Source organism: Hippocampus comes, unplaced genomic scaffold, assembly GCF_001891065.2.
Source record: "Hippocampus comes isolate QL1 unplaced genomic scaffold, H_comes_QL1_v1.1 scaffold261, whole genome shotgun sequence".
Classification (NCBI taxonomy): domain Eukaryota; kingdom Metazoa; phylum Chordata; class Actinopteri; order Syngnathiformes; family Syngnathidae; genus Hippocampus; species Hippocampus comes.
The window spans coordinates 7,230,031-7,251,249 of NW_017805824.1; the positions used below are offsets into that span (position 1 = coordinate 7,230,031).

Here is a 21,219-nt window from a genome sequence, read left to right on the forward strand (position 1 = left end):
CTCTCCGTGCCTGCGTGGGTTTTCTCCGGATACTCCGGTTTCCTCCCACATTCCAAAAACATGCGTGGCAGGTTAATGAAACACTCTAAATTGTCCCTAGATGTGAGTGTGAGCGTGAATGGTTGTTCGTCTATGTGTGCCTTGCGATTGGCCGGCATTCAGTTCAGAAAGGGTGTCCCCTGACTCCTGCCCGAAGACAGCTGGGATAGGCTCCAGTATGCCTGCGATCCTCGTGAGGATACGCAAATTCGAAAATGGATGGATCAATGTATTCAGTTAAGACGGTTAACACATTACTTCAAACAGTGTCTGCACCACGACTAATTATTGATGACAGTTTGACTCTAGAATAGATTGTTAGAAGTTGTCAAGTCACCATCCTAAACTTAGTCACAATTCCAGTCAATATTTGTTCATTGTGTGACGTTCGTAACCTGGAAATGTTGGTTATGAGAACAAAATGCCTCAGTTCTCCTGAACAAATGATTGAACAAACGTGTGGCTATTGAGTGACGATGCTGATGCTGGTGTGCTGCTGCTGCTTCTGCTTCTTTCACTTTCTCCACTGTTGTCACGCTCCGTAGTGAAACTTCTGCTTGATGCATTGAAAGGGAATCCGGGACCGACATGTAGGGCTCATTCATCAGGAGCCAGCGAAAACGCTCCTCAGCACATATGCCTTCTCTGAGATTTTAAGGAGTGTGTGAAAGGCACAATGAACTACCTACACCGACTTTAACTGATTTGCACCACATTTGCCAAATTCATAGTGAGGAGAGTGAAACATCAGTTTTGAAAAACTGCACTTTAAGCTTAAGCTTTTGGCGTACGTGCGTGTCTGTCTGACCTGGAATTGTGCACTGATACTGGGTGGTTTCTTCTTCTTGTGAAGGTGAAGGAGCGACTTGGTGATGCGGTCATGAAGCGTCAGGTTGCTGAGGTACTTCAGTGACTTGACATTCAATAAGTGCTGCGAGTGGCAATCAAGGCAAAACACTGTCCATGAACATTCCATAACGGCACATATGATATAGGTCCAAAAAAAATGTTCAGCTTACCTTTGGAAGAGCTGGCTTGGCTTTGTAGTTTTTGTTCCTCCTAGAAAATCATAAGGGATCCAAAGAAAATCTGTCAGGTGTCGTCTTTTCAGTTACTTTCATTGAAATCAACAGGTAAATTTCAATGTGTTTATAATGTAAAATTCATCCATTTTCGAGACCACTTGTCATCAAAAGGGTGACAGGTCAGGTCGTGTCTATGTCAGCTGGCTTTGGGCAAGAGATGGAGGAGACCCTGGATTTGTCGCCAGCCAATCGCAGGGCACATACCGACAAACACACTTAAATTCCCAACTTTGGACAATTTGGAGTCTTTAATTTAGCTAGCATGCTTGTTTTTGCAATGCTGTAGAAATCCGGAGAAGCCGGAGAAATCCCACACAAGCAGAGAGCAGAAAAACTCGACGCAGGCAGGCCAGAGCCGAGAACCTCGAATCTCGGAATGGTGAGGCAGACACGCGTCTGCCGTGTTGCACTAGGAAGTGAAATGGTCCTTCAAATATAGACAGTTTTTTAAAAAATTCATCCGGTTCATCCCCAAAAAGGAGAGGGCACTCACATGAGAATGTCATGGGCTCGCTCCAGAAGCTTGCTGCTGGCAGAATTGACAAAGATGCCATCTTCGTCTGTGGTGGAGCTGCTGGATGATAAGCGGCTCTGTCGACCCACACGCCCGTTCCACATAAGGGCCGGCGAATTTCTATCATAAAGCACCAACCAAAGTTGTCTCACATTTAGCAATTTATTTATTCTTTCTTGGTGTGAATACTTTTTACTGGAGTTACTTTGTGTCTCTTTTTGCTGGCAATGGAAAGGGCACAACAATTTATCCACAAACCCAGAGCTGTCAACACTGAATGTGATTTGACGACCTGCAAACTAGCAGCCTGCATGTTCATATTCAGACCTGTTGCAGAATTCAAAATGGCCCACGTCTCCTATGCAGAAAATGACATTTGAGTTCTAAGAACTTGTGTGGTTTCGGTATTCTTTACAGTATAACTACACACTGCAATATCCAAAAGAGAAGAGCCACAAATCATCTGATCACCCCTGCCCTAAAATCTTAAACTTAAATTTTTCCCCAGTCGATCATCAGCTTGAGTAAAAGGTGATGCACAATACAGCTTTTGTGTTAACTTGTCTATCCCCACGGTCTCTGTGAGGGCCCCCCTTTAAGCACCGCAGTGTGCACCGCGCAGTCCAGTTGACAAGCACCTTGTCCGGACTGAATATTTATCCCACCCGAGGCATTTCTCACCAATACATAGCTGTGACTTTACATCACCGAGGAAGCAGCTGCTCAATTAATTTGGAAAGAAGAGAGCGTGTGAGTGTGAGAAAAGGAGACCACAAAGAGTGGGCAGAAGTCGCAAATTAAATTAAGGAGGGATTTAACACCCCCCCCGACTGTGTCTAACAAAAGCAGACTTGGGCGGGTTGTACTACCGGTCATGAGCCGTGAACCGCTAATCTGATGGTCCACAGCTAATTAGACAAGTGATAGTTCAGAGTTTCAGTGGGACAGTGTGACAGCCGCCACTGGGGGCCAAAGCACGGATAATGCGTCTCTTCATCGTAACAGATCACAAGTGTGATCACATACCAAAAAAAAAAAAAAAAAATCCTTCATAAAGGATAGCCCTGTTTATGAAATATGGAGAAGAATCATATTTATGGAGCCTCTCTCAGATGTATTGTACCATCTGTATTTTAAATAACCATGAAAATCCACGGTGCGGACAAATGTATGTGAACTTATGAATTAAAATGTAGGAGTATTATTGTACCTTTTCTTCGGGTTTTACACTTCTTTCCATGGTTTACATGTTGGGTTTTTTTTTTGTTTTGCTTTCTTTTTTTGTTTGTTTTGCTTTGGGTTCTTTTGTTTCTTTTGCGTTGTTTTTTTTTGTTTTTGTCAAACAGCAAATGTAATAGATTTTTTTTAACCCTTTCGGGGACAGCGGTTACTACAGTGGACAGCTTACCATGTTATCAGGTTACAGGGTGCATATTTCCCCAGTGCGGCACAAATAAAGGTTATCTTATCTTAAAGGGTTCAGATTAGAAACATGCCAAATGCAACAGAAAACATAATTCATGGTCAGACCCTTACCGTGGATATTTTTCATAGATGGTGTTGCTCCCCTGATGGTCTGACAACGGTGGACGTGGAGTCCTTCTGCTCACACCTGTTCACCAACAGACAGCAGTGTGTAAACATCGCGCGACTTTCATTCCAAATCTAAACTCTAAATCATTCGAAAGTCAAAAAGAACAAGACTTCGGTGTTATTGCAGTGTATGTTATGGGCCTCTTCAGGGTAAGTGTTTTATTTCAGAAATAAAGGTCTGTGAGGGTTAAAATTAGTTACTCTTGTTAGTGTCAAATTATAGAAGAGGGTGTTTAGTCACAATGCTTTCGTTTTGCTCTTTTACAATGACATACTCAAAGCAGCATTGTGCTCTCAGGTAGTACGTAATACTGCGGCCCTAATGCTAAAAAGTGTGATGGCAGAGCGGCGATAGGCCTGCAGTTTCTAAAGGAAGCTTTGTATTGGTAATAATTGTGATGAGAAATTCAACATCTAATAGCGTGTTAGCCTAACTAGAAAAGAGATCGATTTATCAAATGGCTCATGGCAGCACTGTATACCGTTTTCAGTCTCATCAATTTGTACATTTTCACTCTCATCGGGAGCTGCGGGACAGCACAAAACAAAAACACAAAGATATACATTTGAGCATCATGAAAAAAAGACCCACAAAAGTGGCATGTGAAAAAACCCTGGGGGTCTATGTGTAAAGCACCCACTGTAGGGAAGAACAAAAGCAGCAGGAATACACACATACACCGACCAACTGAACGAATATAATATGATATCTCTTACAAGAGCTGAATCAAATATTACGGCTTTTATGAAGATAATAACTGACACTGTCATAGATGTATTCATTGAAGATTTTTTTTTTTTTGTGGTTCAAGTTGGCAGTGTTGTAGCACTGTGCAGAACTGTACTGCATAATGACAGTTATGTCTAAACTTGTGGTTACCTCATTTAGTTAAATGACAGAATAAGAAATATGAGACAGCTTATAACTCTGATCGTCTTGATCAATATCGAAAATTACAGGGGGGTGTCGGCCACCGATAAAGTTCTGTTCCTAGAGCAGTAAACCGAAATTTGATCAGAACATGCCCTCGATGATCGCTAACCTTTGCTAGCCCAGTTGATGAAGCGTAATTCGACTAAATAAACAACTGGTCGCGTTGCCTTTTGTCACATGACGTCGTATTCTTACACCACTGATCAAACTGTCGTTTGTGGGCCATTCGGATCATTTAATTTGTGTCGGTGCTGCCGTCAAATGTGGCTTCCCTCTATTATCTCGGTTCAGGCAGAATATTGGATTAAGCTCTTGCATTGGATATCATGATACGTCACTGTGCAAGTGGTCATAATGTTGTGGCTGTTGGGTTTCTGCGATGCAACCCATCAGTCATGACTCACCATCACCGGCATGGGTAGCTGTGCAACACGGCAACATTTCTGTGCGCTGTGATGGACAAGCAACTGCCCTCGAGGACAATAAAGGTCAAAAGTGGACACGGGAGCAGCAGTGATGGTTGCCTAGCAGCTGTAATTCGTCTCGACAAAGCAACAGCAACATGCATTTCTTTGCTGGCCCTCGACTCACATTTTAGTGACGTGGCATGCTTGTGAAAAAAGGCTACAAAACAAAGCGTTCGGCTATTGTAATGCAAGAGGGAAGAGGGTAGACAGAGAGAGAGAGGAGACCAACAAGCATCTAGACTGATAACAGAAAACCAAGCGCTGGAGACAAGAATCACATCGCAGTCAATAAAGCCTGTGAATTGTTGTCTTAAATTTGAGTGCCACGGTTCTGATCTCTCTTGGTTTGATTCGAGCTGCAGCGCAGTGCAGTTATGTTGATGTTGGTTGGCCTCATCCCTGATCCTGAGTTTCCCAGCGGTCTGTGGGCTGACAGGTAGAGGAGGAGGAGTTCTTTTCTTTGGCAGCCTTACTGTGCTTCTCCTCTTTGCATCTCTGCAGGATCTCTAAGCTTCTCTGATGCACAGGGTGCTGCAGAAAGCTAAAGCTATCCACACTGTTCAAAACTGCACAGGGAGCAGCGTCATCATGCCCTTGGAGAAGCAAAACAAGATGAGAAGAGAAACAAGGGGAGAAAGAAACACATGGACATACAACACAGGGAAAGGAGAGAAAATTGAAAGATTAGACAGTGAAGGGAAAAAAAGAGATGCAGCTGTCTACCGCAGAGAAACAGACATCGCAAGACGTTGGGACATTGGAGATTGCATTTGATGGATGCATGATTTGATTGCCATTACTCAACATGTATTCTATGCATTAGGTGTTGCGAGCCACGGCGTTCTCCCTTTCATAGTTTCAACATGTTCGAAGAAGAATAACCCTTTGCTTGAAGTCATGTTAATTATAAGAAGTAGTGGCCCTAATTTGCATACGTAGTGTGTGTGGATGCATGTCTGTGTGTTTGTGTGTGTGTGTGTGGGGGGGGGGGGGTCTTGTGTTTAAATTCACATGCACTGTATAGACCATCTTGCCAACATCTCAGATTTCGAATGAAAATGATATCACGATCTGCTGCTGTGGCAAGCAAAGAAAGAAAAGTTCAATTTCAATATCAAAAGTGTGTTGCTTGAGTGGAGCTTCCTTTGAAGCAAAGGCAAATACTGCTATTTATTTGCTATGTATTTCCTGGGAAAAACAGCCGCCTTTTCAAATGTATAACGCATGACATGTTCTGTCACACAGCAAATACAGCGATAGTGTAAAAAAGCGGCATTCGTGTTGGCGGAAAGATTGGAGAAGGAGAAAGAGCCGTAGGGAAAAAAAAGACATGTCAGCCATATGATGAGAGAACACAGCACGGAAACTAAGGAACAGCAGTTGAAAAAGCATAAAATATGTCATGATGTAGCAAAAGCCACCAACAATGAACAAACGGGACAGAACTATGGGCGGTATGTTTGCCATTTGATGGCTTTAAATCACTTTCTCATCTTACAACATACATTAGTTTGCTGACAAAGGTTCATAAACAGAGCTCAAGAGGATACTCTTCGATTGGGTGATAACACATAACCATTCCAATACTTGTTTAAATCTCTACACTTCAAAATGAATTCCCCTTTACAGTACATGGATTTTAAAAAAATTCATTTTTGGACAATATCACTCGCATCAAATAGGTTGCCTGATTTTTTACTGTATACTCAAAACGGGGCTTTAATTGTGCCAAACAAAAGGTATATCCACCTGTGAGAGAACTTTTTTTTTTTTTTGCACTCACCAGCCCTCCTTGGGGTGTGTCTCTTCCCAGCCTCTCTGAAAGCCACCACGGCCCTGAAGTAAGACCGGAGTACCGCCCAGCGGAAGGTGGCTGACGGATCGATGCCAATCAGACTGCAGATGAAGGCATTCTTGCTGCTCTTCAGTAGCGCCACAATGTCTGGTCGCATATGGTCTGTGTTCTTCTCTCTGAAATCCTGTGTGGAAGACCCAGAGAGAGACAAATGCTTGCCACACCACATCTTCAAATCAAAATCGGGAGTATTTCAGAGGAGGTCACAATAATGGATTAATACTAACAAATGAGCAACTGGAGAAATGACACAAACAGATGGACGCTACAGTTAAAAACATTTCCAGCTAGATTTGTTTGTGAAAAGCAGGTTCTTTCCGGCTTTATTTTGTGCTCGACAATCTTGCACACTGTCCATCATTGACTAATCCTGAGTACCATTTCTCCATATCAGGCTCTTACACCAAACATTCATGTGTGGTCTATTGAGTTGCCGCTAATTTTAATTGCTGCTCTTGACTGACAGCCAGTAATGGAGCACACCTCCAGCCCCTGTTCCTGTACTGTTATCTTCATTTTGTTTGTTTGTTAGTGGTTAATTATCTTATGGTTTAGTTAATAAATCCCAAGGTGTTGTTTCTGCTCATTTAGAATAAATAAGGGTGATTTCCAGGGCCCATATAAAAAGACCTTCAAAGGTCAGTATGAACCGTTTAATTCATACTATACACTGGGCGCTCGCTTAGTGATGGTCCCAGCAGTCGACGTTTCGTGGTTACACATGATGACCTCAGTTTTCCCCTTCAAGGGTGCGAGGAAACCTCAGGAGTAAAGGTATGGAATTGTTCTAACTTCTGTTTTACATTTTAACATTTACTATCTATGGCCCCCAGTGTTTTTTAGCTTAGCATTTCCTGTCATTAAAAGTTCCCCACTTAGAGGCATAGGCTAGTGAGAGAGAATGAGTATGTTCCGATTTACACAGAAAATCTGATTACCACAGTGTGATAGCACCCGCCGCCTCCTTTTGAAATGAACAAATGGCAGAATATAACGTTGTTAGCAAAGGGCGTCCAAGTAATCTGAGGAAATGAGATCCAAATGTCGGTCTCATTGTCTGTGAACGTCAAAAAATTCTGGAAATTCAAACAAATGTCCAGTACAATCCGGAACTGAGGTTCAAACTGACCTTGACACCATACTTGACCTTGCCAGCATAGTGTCGTATAATGAAGGCGGGCTCCATGACAGCAGGGAACTCGATGTACCTATTCCCCTCATGCTGCCGCTTGAACTTATCCAACAACGTCTGGTTGGTGGCTTGTGGGAAGCTGAAATCAAAGACGAGTTTTTAAACACGCAACAATCTTGGCAAAGGGCACAACAATGGCTTTTGACATCTGCGCTCCAAATGAAAACATCTTGAGGGAGGAGTTCTGCAAAGAAAACAGTGTTTAAAGCCACGTCGCAAACACACTTGGAAAAACACACCGGCAACAGTCAACTCATTCCTGTTATGTTCATCGCATTTTAAAATAATACATCGATAAATCAACATCTTTCATCCAAAGAGTATAACAAGACACTGCTACTTCCAACCACTATTGTGTCAGATGAGTTAAAACGATTTGATCTTTAACCAGTCAGACATTTTATCTTCTGACAATGCAGTCATTGCAAGACAATTGGAGCTCATACAGTCTCTTGCTCCCTTTTCTTATCAAGAGCCAGAACCGCTGCGGAAAATCAACAGATTACAGGAAGAGCGAAGGAATGAGACACCAGGGGTTTTTGAAATCTGAGCTCAATCAAAACACCACCGACCTGATGCTTTGCAGGCCTCTAAAGCTGGAGGAACTTCAGTGTCCAAATGCTGGGTCGCAATACAGTACAACAGACAAAACTAAAGATGGCTCAATAAATGATACCGACGTCACTGATCTCGGATGAATGGGCCTGACTCACAATGTCTGTTTCAATTCACTTCAAAGATGTTTCATACAGTTGAGATCACGGCTTTCAAGTTTGTCCGCATTAAACTCATCCAACCGCTCCTTTAAGGACCTTGCTTTTTGAAAACAGCGGGCTCAATCACCCAGGAACGCAGAGCGGCCTTCCCTAAAGTGTTCCTACAGAGTTGGAAACATAAGATGGTCCAAAATGTCTCGATCTCGAAGATGAAGTTTATATGGGGCGAGGCACTGAAGCATTTAACAAATACAAATTAATGCACATTTTTTAATGGTGAGGCTTGTGATCTCCACCCCAACACACAAATAATTAAACAGTGGGCTCACTTGCACTCTTCATCCAAGAGGTGGAACAAAGCTGTGGGCTTCTTGCTGATGAGATTGATGCAGTCCGTATTGTCAATGTAGTCTATAGTTCTCCAGCTGATGCCCTCCGCCCTGTAGTCCTCCTACAGGGAACACAAACAGCACGCTCGGCTCTCAACAAAACTGTTCTTGAAAAAAAAAAACAACCAAAAAAAAAAAATAAAAACCTGAAGGTCCCGCAGGCAATTTTGGTTTCAAATATTGCTTCCCTTTGCCTGTTATTTTTTCCTGTGTCCATGGGAAAGAGCTCTAGTCAATAAAGATTTAATCTAGTGGATGCTTAATAATGAAAATCCCTGCAGTCTGTTTCACTTGTTCACGGAAATATGAGATACCCCTTACTAGAAAATATTTTCTGTTTGAGAAAAAAAAATTGTGGAAGCTATTAGGATTTGGTAAAGTCGTTGCGCATTCTGTATCATGTTATAATGTCATGAAAAAAAAAAAAAAGGAAATACAGTGAACCCTGTTCATTGCAGGGGTTAATGCATGCACTCCAAAAGAGTATTAGTTCGCCACCCTTCCATCGTATGAACAACAAATGACGATTAACGCAACTGTACCAACGATGGGGTGGAGTGACTTCCACAAATAAGCATTTACGGCGCTGCTCGAGCTCGGAGCATGGATGCAAAAAAGAAGTGACTCACGTCTGGTGCGCTCACCTGTTCCAGTTTGAAGGTGTGCTGATTAAAGTAGTGCTGGAGCCGCTCATTGGCAAAGTTGATGCAGAACTGCTCAAAGCTGTTGTTCTCGTAGTCCTCAAAACCAAAAATGTCCAATACTCCGATGGACAAAATCTACAAGACCATAAAATGCTTGTTTGGATTCAGTTAACAACTGAGATTCATCAAATCAATTGTAAAAACAGATTTTTTTTTTCCTCCCTTTGTTTTGTATCGAGGAGGCTGGGGCGAGGATAGACGATACACCCGCTACTGGTCGCCAAACAATCACAGCAGATTCACTTCAGGCCTGACTCTCTGCCCATACTAATCACGTGCTGTTCTGCCGGCAGGCATGTCTCTAGTGATCTACCTTGGCGGGTTCATCCAGGTCCTTGATGTTGAGCAGGGCATGGTTGATCCTGAAGACAATCCAGTCAAAGAGTGCACTGTACAGCGACTTTGCCATGGAGTCTCTCACTGTACCAGCCTGCAAGTACATACACAAACAGACAGTAAGATGGAGTAATGTACCAGGCCTTGGCTTCTCCGGTGCCACTTAAGGATTCTTGGGGGTTTAAACAGCTTCAAGCTGCTTAGTTAAGCTGTTTTTATTTATGACTATGTCTCGTTTCTGTTTAATTTTAGGGGCTTACACCTGGCCAAAGGATAACTGTACACCCACTGACAAGAACATAAATAAGAGCCAAATAGAGTGAAAGACAACATACATTGAATGGTTTGAATCAAAACACACAAACAGAAAGCGTGGACAAATAGTGCCTAAAGCCAAATGAAATGCCAATATTTCAATATTGTATGTGTACTATGTAGAACTCCATACTGACGTAACCTAAGTAAATATCGCAAACTGGTTTCCAAGAAACTTGGGTGAACAAAGGTTTGATTAAGAGTGAGTTTATTTCATGAAAGGCCCCTTGTCAAATTATCGAGGAAAAACAATCTAATTCACATTTTCGATGGAAAGCTTTGACCTTTCAGTCAGGAAGAGGAGTCTGTCTTTAAAAAGAAAACAAACTTCAGAATGGTGACTGAAAGCAATAGCTCCCTTTTCCCCAAATAATCAACCAAGTAAGATGTCATTCGAAAAACTCCAAAGAGGAATACATCAATTTAAACCTCGACAAACAGTCTCTCCCTCTCTCTCTTTAATCAGTCAGAAGCGTTTCATTATTTAGAGGAAGTCCGACTCCAAACATTCCGTATTCCAACAACATCACAACTCTGAACCAAATGACAAAACCCTTTCAAGAAGTTCTTTGAGGCTTTAACGCCAATGAATTGATTTAAAAGGCAAACCGCATTGTTGCGCTCTTCAGCAGTATTTATGATGAGGCCACCCAGTGTGCAGCAAAAACAATCACAAGAGGCCCCAAACATTTGGGAAGTTGTGACCGTTTTGACAAGAATGTGTACAACATTGTGCCTTAACGTTGGGACACTTTCTTTGGGATGAGAATATTTTTTGGGGGGCAAGCTCTTGATTAAATCAAACTGAAGCATGTGCTGAAGGAAGGGCGACTGACACTCCTGAAATATCAAATACCGAACGGAAGATGCTGTGAGGAATGCATGAGCCGGTGTGTTTGCATGAGCCTAGAGGCATCCATGGACAGTACTAAACATATTTACTACAACCGTGATTGAGCCAAAGCACTCATTTTACATGATACACATCAGTACAGTACCGTATATATAAAAAAAAAAAAATGAATACAAAATATTTGGATAATTACCGATGCTGTAAACGTAAGGCTGCTCTCGCATAAACCAGACATTGGGCTGTGATCTAATCAATTTGTTAAGCCGTGTATGTCCTTTGACTCATTCAGATGGCTCTCATCTGCAGACCATGACTTTTGTTTGTTTTCCAAGCAAGGTTCCCAATGAAAACCATGCAGGGGCTTGAAAAGTCTTTCCGTCTCTAAACACACTAACAGACTGTGGGTGTGTGAAAGCGTGCGCGCGCGCGCGTGTGTGTGTGTGTGTGCGTGCGTGCGTGCGTGGTTTTTCATGTGCGGCCACAGACTGGCGGAGCAGGATTAAGAGTGCAAGAGGAGATCTGCTATGGGTCCAAGTTGTCCTGTAAACATGTCCAGGTCAGGCTCGAGAGCCGAGTTATTGAGTTGGCAACGCGCCCCCAGACACACTGCACACCAAGACAGTCATTTTGCGCTCAACCACAATCAAGTCATCTGTACATTCTGTACATACCTGACTGACTATAATGCATATTTATGGTTGATACCACTTGAGGAATCCTCACCTCTGCCAGTTTGTAGGGGACAATCAGCTTTTCGCCCACAGTAATGGTCTTCCGTGTTGTCAGAGCTTCAATCAGCATTTCTTCTTTGACCTGACCGTGACATGAGCAGATATAATCATTCCATCTGCTTGAAGCCACAAAGTGCAAGAATAAATCCATCCTCATCACAGAGATTATGTTTTGATTTGTTTATTGTATTGAATGCCAACATTTATCCGGGTTTATTTCGGTGCAGGATGACAATCTTTGCATTCAGTATCACTGTACAGCAAATGCCTGCAAACAGTACTGCGGGTATGGAAGCTTGTCAGGAGACAAAATGAATTGAATACTTTCAATAAAGTTGGGCAGCCACGTTTAACCCAAATAAGAACTCCATTCTCTAATTATCCACAAACAATAGTTGCCTCCTGTCCAAATCACAATCGGGGCGTGGTTCTCGTCACTGAGCAAAAATCAGTCTCAATCATAAGGTTCATAGGGCTCCCACACGTAATCACTAACTACTGTACCCTGCCAGAAAATGAAATAAACTTTAGGTCGAAAGTAACAGCAAGTGAATGATTTAATGAGCAATGAAGGATTACCATTGCATCTGGCCAGCACTGCAACTGAGAGCCACAGATGATACCACTTACATCGCTTCACAAAAATGACCAAACCGTATTATGCATGCCTAAATGGTGACTCTCACAAAGACTCACAGCACTGTTGACAGTGAGACTCCATCTTTTCCAAAACAAAAAGTAATGAAGAAAGCCATCTTGCTCCAATTGCGTTCAGCATCATCTTTAAATCTTAGCGCGATGATAAGCAATTCTTGTAATTGTTTACTTTGGACCTTTTTGACTTTTGACACAAACCCATGCTGCAGATTTTAATTCCACTTCCTCAGTATCCGTGCTGATTAGCCAGAGCAGACGTTCACAAGAGTAAATGTGGAAACACTTTTCGGTGTTTAGCTTTTCAGCACAGCATGATCGAGGAGTACCTGCAGGAGTTCCGAAACCACAGGCAGCACCTCTGGGTTACAGATGTCAATAGAGTCATCTCGGTAGGTTTTTCTCTTGTAGCGAATGTTGCCCAGGTGGAGGATGGCAGATAGCAAAGAGAAGATCCTAAAAGAAAAGTTGAAATAAAAATGGGTATGTACTGTACAATGTCAGTTGCATTGATTATGGGGGGAAAAAAAACTAGACCAGTACACGCTAAGGATACATAAAGTTAAAAACTATTTCAAAAAATGTTTTTTCCCTGAACTAGACTACAACTTCCAGGGAGAAAAAAAAAACATTTCTGTACTTTGTACAGATGCAGTGTTGATAAAATTGTTTGTGGGATTAAAAAAAAAAAAAAAAAAAAAATCAAAACTTCTTCCAACATTAATGGGACTTTTTAATTACAATTTCATGTTTATTTTAATTTTTTTGAGAGTGGAAGTAAAAATAACTAAAATTCTGTGGTTGCATCAGGGGTCTACCAAACATATTTCAGGGTAAAAAAAGAATGTGTGTCCTATATCTTTATTTGTTTCACAAAATTCATGTAAACAACTTTAAAACTGTATAACTGTGGCCAAAGGGAATGTGGATTTGTGTCTTCATCATCAGTTTATGGAACATTGTAAAGCCTACTGGACTATCGTGTTGACAACGCAAGACTTCTTTTTCCGCGGCGTAGTCCAAAAAACAGAAGACCTTGACGACTATTCAGTCTGTAAGCTTTGCCCAACAGGGAGTGGCGTTTCCCGGCCTAAACATACACTAAGACCTCAAAAGGAGCACCAAGTGTGCTGTGAAAGTGCCGAGACGGCCATTACGCCCGCTGGAGTAGCTAGGGGATCGATACTGTTTGAGCTGATACCGCTTAGATTGATTCCTACGCTTCAAACATCCATACGGTTGAGACTACAGAGTATATCGGTACTGGTGGTATCGATTGGCATCTCTCCCCCCCCCCCCCGACTTTGAGTGCGTACGTGCTTGCATGGTGGGTGGGTGCATGTCCATCACTCACTGTTTTCGCGTGTAAGGAAGAAAGCCCACCATCTCCATCCCCAGCTGAAGCCTCTCAAAGTCATGCTTCAAATCCTCTCCTTCAACTGTGAAGCAGTCCTGCAAAATGTGGAAACCGGGAGTCGTTACTCTCACTGACACTGCAGCAAAGGGCAACGTGCTATCAAGTGGAGAAGCACTTACTGACACCGCTGAAATAAACCCCGCATTAATGTTTTTGTGTTTACAGTCTCTTGCTAAGATGTTTAAAAAAGGGGGATTTTTATTTAGACTGGAGAGTGGAAGAGCAAAACGGTGGTCTCAAGCATCATCGTGAGCATTGGGCCATGCTGACAAGACGGCTGACAACAGCTGAAGGGAACATTCACCGGCCAGAACATGAGGAAGACAATCTCATGTTGTACAATACAGAAATAACTTGAATGCCACTCAGTCAACGGGAAGGGTACCGGTAATCTGTATCCAAAATGTGTACCCAAATGAAAATCTGTTTTAACTAAATGACAGAACTAACGACCTAAACTCACTACTGAAGTCTACAAATGGTAGGTAGTTTTGTCAGAAGGATTTCATAATTTATCTGTTCCTCTCATAAACCAAATGAGGTGCCAACGATATCATACATATAGTTCCATATGATGCAGTGAAGTGCAACACAATACAAATATAATTACCGGTACTATAAATACCTTTCTGACAGTGTATTTGTGACGGACACCAAAATGTAATGCGGCTTTTGTATTCCATATCTATGGATTGTTATGTTGTGGCCTGTAGGTTTACAAAATATGCTGCGGACAAACAAAAAGAGCAGCCGACAAGTATGAAAACTACTTGCGCTCCAAACCGCTTCTTTGCTTTATGGGTCTTTCCACTATGGTTGCTATAATCATCACATTCCGAGGCGTCGGAAACGCAAACGTTCAAAATGTGAGAGTCACACTAGAGCTATTAAGCCTTTTTCCTGCATCACTGAACAAGAACAAATGCCTGGTCGATGAATACATACATGCTAAGCCATAACCAGTTGCTCAAAAACTGTTCTGGGATAATTTAGTGATCCTCATTACTATTTTCTATATCTTTTTTTCATTATTTGTATGACAGTTGAGCTGTGGCGGAGCCCAGCTGACTTCGGGCCCGAGGCTGCAGGCTGCACCCTCGACTGGTTGTCAGCCATTCGCAGGACACGAGACCATTCATAGCCACATTCACACCTATGAATAATTAACTGAACATTTATGTTTTTCGAATGCAGGAGGTCGCCGCAAAACCCGGAGAAAACCTGCACAAGTACGCTGAGAACGTGCAAACTCCACAAAGAAAGCGGAGGCAAAGAATCAAACAGAGGCGCTCCCAATGTGTGAGGCAAACATGCTAACCAGTACACCGCGCTGTAGTCGTTTGCTTCACGATTTGCAATATTCCTGTTTTATGGTCCTTTCCTTTTTCAAACTGAAAAAAATCAAAATCACACTCCCATCCAGACAGTATGGAGTATCTCTGAATGACAAAACGACTTCATGCAGACAGAGTGCCGCAATGTATAGGTGAAGTTTGTGAGCAAATCATTTCACCTGAGAAGAGAGTGTGTTTCAATAACCAAAATGTAAAAAGAAAAGAAACATTGCTGACATTATCCATTCTTGGAACTTCTGACTGGCAAATAACTCATCCCCACATGTAAACATTCCATCGTTCACTGGTGAGTGAACACCTTACACAAATATGAGCGTGTGCTCCGCTACTTTTCTACACTTCCTTTTACGCTCCATAAATCAGAATATTATATTTGACCCAGATCTAAAGTCAATACGGCATCTCTTGCGAATTTCTCCATTGTGAGACAAAAAGTTCTTCCGATCTTATCTTGAGTAGTGCTGGAGTGGAGATTCACATCTTGGACTAGAAACAAAATTGCAGCAACTTTCTTATTCCAACCCGTTGATGATGTAAAAAGCATTTTGAAAATAGTATCAAGTCCCTTGAAAATGAATGAAAATAGTTGAAATAGCAAATGAGGGTACACATATTGGTGTACCTGTTCAAGGGTAATGGTAGGTTTGAGGAGAATTTAGTAACGTTGTTACTTTAGAAGGAAATTACCTTTAAATGTATTTTGAATGGATGATGACGGCAATGATTGCTTCAATTGACTTGCATTGTTATTGTGATCTTGGCTAACAAATTAAAAAAAAAACGTATTCACTACAAAAGATGAAGGTCTTTTTGCTGTGACTTCCATTTTAAACACTGAACATACTAACTAATGGGAAGTGAGAGCCTCACCCAATCTTGAAAGTGAATCATAAATCCGTAGAGGCCAGAACTATTTCAACCATTTTTGGAATCAAAGACAAAATGCTGTGTTTTTGTCTCAGGTCACCCTGCAAATGTAATCTTTGCAGATTTGCAATTAAGACAATGGTGAAAAAAAAACTCCTTGTGGATTTAAAACGGGGAGCATTTTGTGTCACAAAAGAAATATTTGAATGCCAAAGTAGCAGTTTCCCCTTGAACGTGGGCCAGACGATGAACCAGCAGGTCTACAAAGAGATCCTGTGGCATTTGCTTCGTTCAGTGCGCGTGAGGCGGCGAGAGAAGAAGCAGGACAACTCGTGGCTGCTTCACTCTGACAAGGCGCCTGCTTACAAAGCCTTGCGCATCTGACACTTCATGGTTGAAAAGAACATCACGAGGCAGGAGACCCCTCGCTCGTCACACGACGTGGCTCAGTTGATTTCTTTCCTCAAACCAGAGAAGGCTGGAAAAGTGTGTTAAGACTCCAACAACATTAGTTCAAAAGGGGAAAACTTGTTCGGGTTTCGGATTTGAAATATGTCTTTTGTGACACCGGTTCCGGATTTTTTTCTGACACACCCTGTATCCGTTCCATGACAAAACGGGTGTAATTTCCAAAAAACTGCACAAAACAAATACCTTCCTGCAGGTCTGGTTAAATGTATTTATGTGACTTAGGGAGGGGACCTTATTTCTGGAGGGTGGATGAATTTACGACCATCATAGGGAAAAAAAAAAGGATTGCAGACAAGAGATTCACAGTGGTCAGGATATGATCAGACATACCGACATCATTCCAAAAGGCAACAACTGGGAAAATAAGGACAGATACAAAAAAAAAAACATGACCCGAAGCAAACCAGGAAATACCCAAAAGGCGCAAAAAAACAAAAAAAAACCTGAAGCAGAAAGGCAATGTGCCGCGGCTTCTATGGCTTCTCGAAAATGTACGTGTACAACTGACACTCAGATACTGACCGCTTCGCTCTCACAGTAACTGTCCCAGTGCAGTCGGTGGGTTCTCTTTGTCATCTGGAAATGTTAAGGTAGAGTTTACAGAGCATGAGGTTAGAATTAGACAGCGGCATTCCATGATGACATAATCCATTATCGACTTGAACACGTACAACACACACAGGTTACTCACAGTAATCAACATGCAGTTAAAAAAAAAAACATGAGAAATGGTTGCACGTCACATACACGTACAGACTTGGACATACAGTACAAGCACATAAAATGAAAGCTGTTGAACACTGGTTTTAGAACAAAAACAGCAGTCGTATTTTCCCCGAAGCCCACTATGAGTTTTTAGGATTTATTTCCGACATTCAAGTATCTTATCATTACCCATTCGTTAGAGGATGTATAAAGACTATGTTACTAATAAAAACTTGAAACTTGCTGGGTATTCACACTAATGCCATTAGAGATTGGCAAGTGACACATTTTTCCTTTATTTTAATATTCAGAATATTTCTCTCGACTGGTTGTAGGGACAACTGCTTTGCCTCAGCTGCTTGACGACACAAACAATCAACAAATAATTCTAAATGATTAATCCACAGAAGTGTCCCTTAAATCTGGACACATAGTGTGGGGGGTGGGGGAATGCTAATTTTCAAGAAATGACATTTGCAACATTTTATTCAACAGGAATATTGATACATAATATCTACAATTTGATTCCCAATATTTGTGATGCAAAGGTTGCTGTCCTTTTATGATTGCTGTCAATGTCTATGTGTTCAGACTTTTGGGACATTCTGTATTATTCTACCAACCCCTAATCGCCCCCTGAAAAGTTAACTTGGTAAGTCAGCTACGACTATTGTAGTTCCTTTTACTTGCACTAGTCTCTTACACAGATGATTTGTAGAGTCATCGACAGTTTTAAAATTCCAAATGAGTCCTTGTGCTGCCAGTTTATGGCTATGCTTAACCATTTTCGTAATTATGACGATTCAAATTCTCGACGATTAAAAAAAAAACAATACTCGAAAACTCATAGTTTGCTTAGGCAACGCTTGCAGTAATAGTTCCAGTCTTTAAAATTAGGAGTAATGCAAAAGGAGGAAGATGCAAAACAGCCATTTTGTCACCCTGACAGTGTCAGGATCCAATGAAAACAGAGTTATGAATGTGGACAAACGAGTGCTAATCCCGAGCCTGTTTTAAGGCGTCTGAAAACAGGTTGCCCTTACTTGGCCGTCATGAGGGGGTTGTGAAATCTATCCAAGGGTGTGCATTTACACTTCACAGAAGAGACGTAAGGAGAACAAGCAGCATCCAAAAGAGGAAGATCATGAAGAGGGTGCAAGAATGTGGTAGAATTTATGTATGCATGCGTGTTTGTGTGTGCAGTTCAGGGATGAGGAGGAATGAACGGAATTCCCTGCTCCTCTCAGCGTAGGCGATTTCATGGGAGGGGAGGAAGTCGCCGGTAGTCATTGGCGTGGCTGTCAAAGCTCCGAGGCAGTGACACGTTGTACACATGTTATGTTTTACACAACATTCCATAAGGGTGCCGTGTATGTGACTTGATTGTTCTGTTACTTCCAACCTGTTTTGCTGATGAGCTGACGCACATTTACCATTTGTCGACATGTGTGTCAGTGTTGGAGTAAGCGTAAGAGTGTGCGTGTGTGCGCGCACGTTTTTTCCCCCTATTTTTTTCCCCTCGTCACACCAATCGACATACAGCAAACGCAAGCACACTGAACTCTTAAAAAGCGCAAAAACAAACACACCGCTCCCAGACAAAACTACATTTTCTATCTGATCCAACAAAGTTCAACTTTGATCAGAATACCCCCAAGCCAGCCAGGGACAGTACATGAGCTTCTATTGCTTAAAATGAAAGGCTCTACTTTAAAGGATAGTAACAGTGAGTCCTACCTGACTGAGGTAATGGTATTCTTCAGGTTTCATGAGGTGAAAAGCAGCCCTTTCTTCTTCACTCGCTCCTGCCAGCAGGTAGTAAAACACATGGTAGTTTCTAGAGGACACAACAGAGTAACCTTATTTAGATATTACTTCAACGCAAAAAAAAAAACAAAAACAAAAGGAGATATCTGTAACAAAGATCATCATTATGTTCCCTTTAAGATGCTTATTAATGGCCAAAACTGGAAAAAAAAACATCAGGCTTTTGTCAGAGATGGGTGGGGGGCTTATTTACATGACAAGTAGAGATTATCTTTTGGTGTTAAATATAAACAACACTCTCGAGTTTTACAAGATTTCACAAATGGATGATTCTCGGCCAATGGTTTTGCAGCAATTAACAATGTATGTCACAGGTTATTTTTTTCCCCAACAAATTAAAGGTCAACTGTAAAGTATTTTTAGAAAATCCCAAATACAATTTTTTTTAATGTCAGAATTAATGAAATAAAATTCGACAAAGTAATCGTTTTTCCGAAATGAGATGCTGAGCGACAAACCATTCGGAAAGTGTACAAAACCAGCCAGAAATCGATTCGGAAAGTGACGTTTCAAATTATTTGAGGAGTGGAGATGAGACCTAGACTAGGCTGCTGTTATTAGCCTCGCTTTATTGTTTGCAATTCAATGATATGCTGTAAATTATGCACAATGAGATTATCTACTCTGTCCATGTATTCTCGCTAGCACTGAGCGCACACGTCATAGTGGGTTGCTGTCCGACATTGCCATTGCTGAAGTAGTTCTGCTGCGTTGTAGGCCACTCAGCACATTATATCGGCAGCATTGTAAACAGTTGTCAACCATTACAGAGGATTCCATCCATGCACTCATATACTGTAGTTTGAATGTTTGCGTACAGTATTATTTGTACAGGACACGTATAATCCTTTGAATTTTCATAAACAGAGTTACTCATTGATGATCATACGTACCTTTTCTGCAAATCTCGGTGAGCTAACACAGGTCTTCTAAGTGGTCGTAACAAAGAATGCTCGTCAACACCGGGGTGAAATTCATTCGCATTGAGAGAATGAAACTGTCGTTCAAATTTTCTGGTCCTTTTACATGCCCAATTCTTTTCTTTTGGCCACTCAAACAACTGTTTGGCTGAGTGTGAACTGTGCATCACCACACAGCGCCGAGGCATTTTGCCGAATAACTCGGTAACAATGGCAAAGAGCAGTAAGTACAACGGCTGACTGGCACATTCTGTCAGTGACGTCACTCGCCGGAAATTGCCAAACAAAAGCATTGTCATTGCGTTGCTATGGGTCTAATTATGAATCTGGGTGGCTTACGTTAAAAAACAAAGACATGCTGAAAATAGTTTTTGCTCCAAGTATTACTCAAAATATGGTTGGCCAAGTTTACTTCACTCTTGACCTTTAAGTCTTCGCTGGTATTATTGTAGGCAACAAATGATGAGAGGAGAAAAGTGACACACTCAAAACTTTTCTATCATCTTTGTGATAAACATCGTCTTATCGCGCGCGCATTTCTACCAAAAAGTGAATATTATCGTATAAGTATTGAAAAAAACCCACAAAGTTATAGATGTTTTGGGGTGACTTCACATTTCAACACACATTACATAATGAGGACCCAATGCACCACTGGAACTTCCTGTAACACATATCCCTATGATTTAAGTTTGGCAAGCTGCCTTTCGAAGAAGCACTTACCGCTCATTGTGCTCCTGATAGACCAACCTTGACTTCTCCAAGAGGTACTTCTCCACATAGGCTCTGAAACGATGATAGATATTCATTTATTTATTTCAAAATCATCATCATCATCATCATCATCATCAGTAAAATGCATCATACATTTTTTCTGGTTCCTTACCCTCTCACAGTTCCACTCTCCTGGTAGTTAACCTGGATGAATTTGCCGAAGCGGCTGGAGTTGTTATTGTGGGCTGTCTTCGCATTGCCAAATGCCTGAAGAGGAAACAGAGAAAGACACAGGGGTAAGAACAAAACTTATGTCGGACAAATGCAGGGGCAGTTACGGGACAAGTAGAGACATAGTGTATTATCTGAAACATTGAGTTTAGTGCCAGAGGTCAAGGGGCATGTTTGAAGCAGAATGGACGTGTGAAGAACTCATTTGCAGATCGAGCGTGCATGGAGTTTTGAATTTGTGCCCAGCATTGTTGAAATGCTGTCAGTCAGGATGGCGCAGGGCAGGCTTTTCCTCTTGCGTAGTTTCAAACAGTGTCAGTCGGAGACAGAAGAAT

At 41.7% G+C, this 21,219-nt stretch overlaps 1 protein-coding gene across 9 annotated transcripts in view; it reads right to left on the reverse strand.

The window, feature by feature from the left end:
• The window catches only part of myo9aa (myosin IXAa), a 96,849-nt gene that overhangs the window by 22,903 nt on the left and 52,727 nt on the right, over positions 1-21,219 (reverse strand). For 3 of the 9 annotated variants that reach the window (XM_019886662.1, XM_019886656.1, XM_019886657.1), the window contains exons 3-20: positions 20,826-20,920; positions 20,663-20,725; positions 18,930-19,029; positions 17,010-17,063; positions 13,732-13,829; positions 12,707-12,833; positions 11,716-11,805; positions 9,802-9,918; positions 9,429-9,563; positions 8,725-8,846; positions 7,617-7,758; positions 6,416-6,611; positions 5,106-5,225; positions 3,714-3,758; positions 3,175-3,250; positions 1,618-1,758; positions 1,059-1,098; positions 848-970 (exon numbers count right to left, since the gene is read on the reverse strand). In XM_019886662.1, the coding sequence (XP_019742221.1) occupies positions 848-970; positions 1,059-1,098; positions 1,618-1,758; positions 3,175-3,250; positions 3,714-3,758; positions 5,106-5,225; positions 6,416-6,611; positions 7,617-7,758; positions 8,725-8,846; positions 9,429-9,563; positions 9,802-9,918; positions 11,716-11,805; positions 12,707-12,833; positions 13,732-13,829; positions 17,010-17,063; positions 18,930-19,029; positions 20,663-20,725; positions 20,826-20,920 (1,884 nt within the window). Of the gene's footprint in view, positions 1-847; positions 971-1,058; positions 1,099-1,617; positions 1,759-3,174; positions 3,251-3,713; positions 3,759-5,105; positions 5,226-6,415; positions 6,612-7,616; positions 7,759-8,724; positions 8,847-9,428; positions 9,564-9,801; positions 9,919-11,715; positions 11,806-12,706; positions 12,834-13,731; positions 13,830-17,009; positions 17,064-18,929; positions 19,030-19,912; positions 20,143-20,662; positions 20,726-20,825; positions 20,921-21,219 lie in introns of those variants that run through there. The other 6 variants (XM_019886664.1, XM_019886658.1, XM_019886663.1 and 3 more) reach the window with 5 other exon arrangements.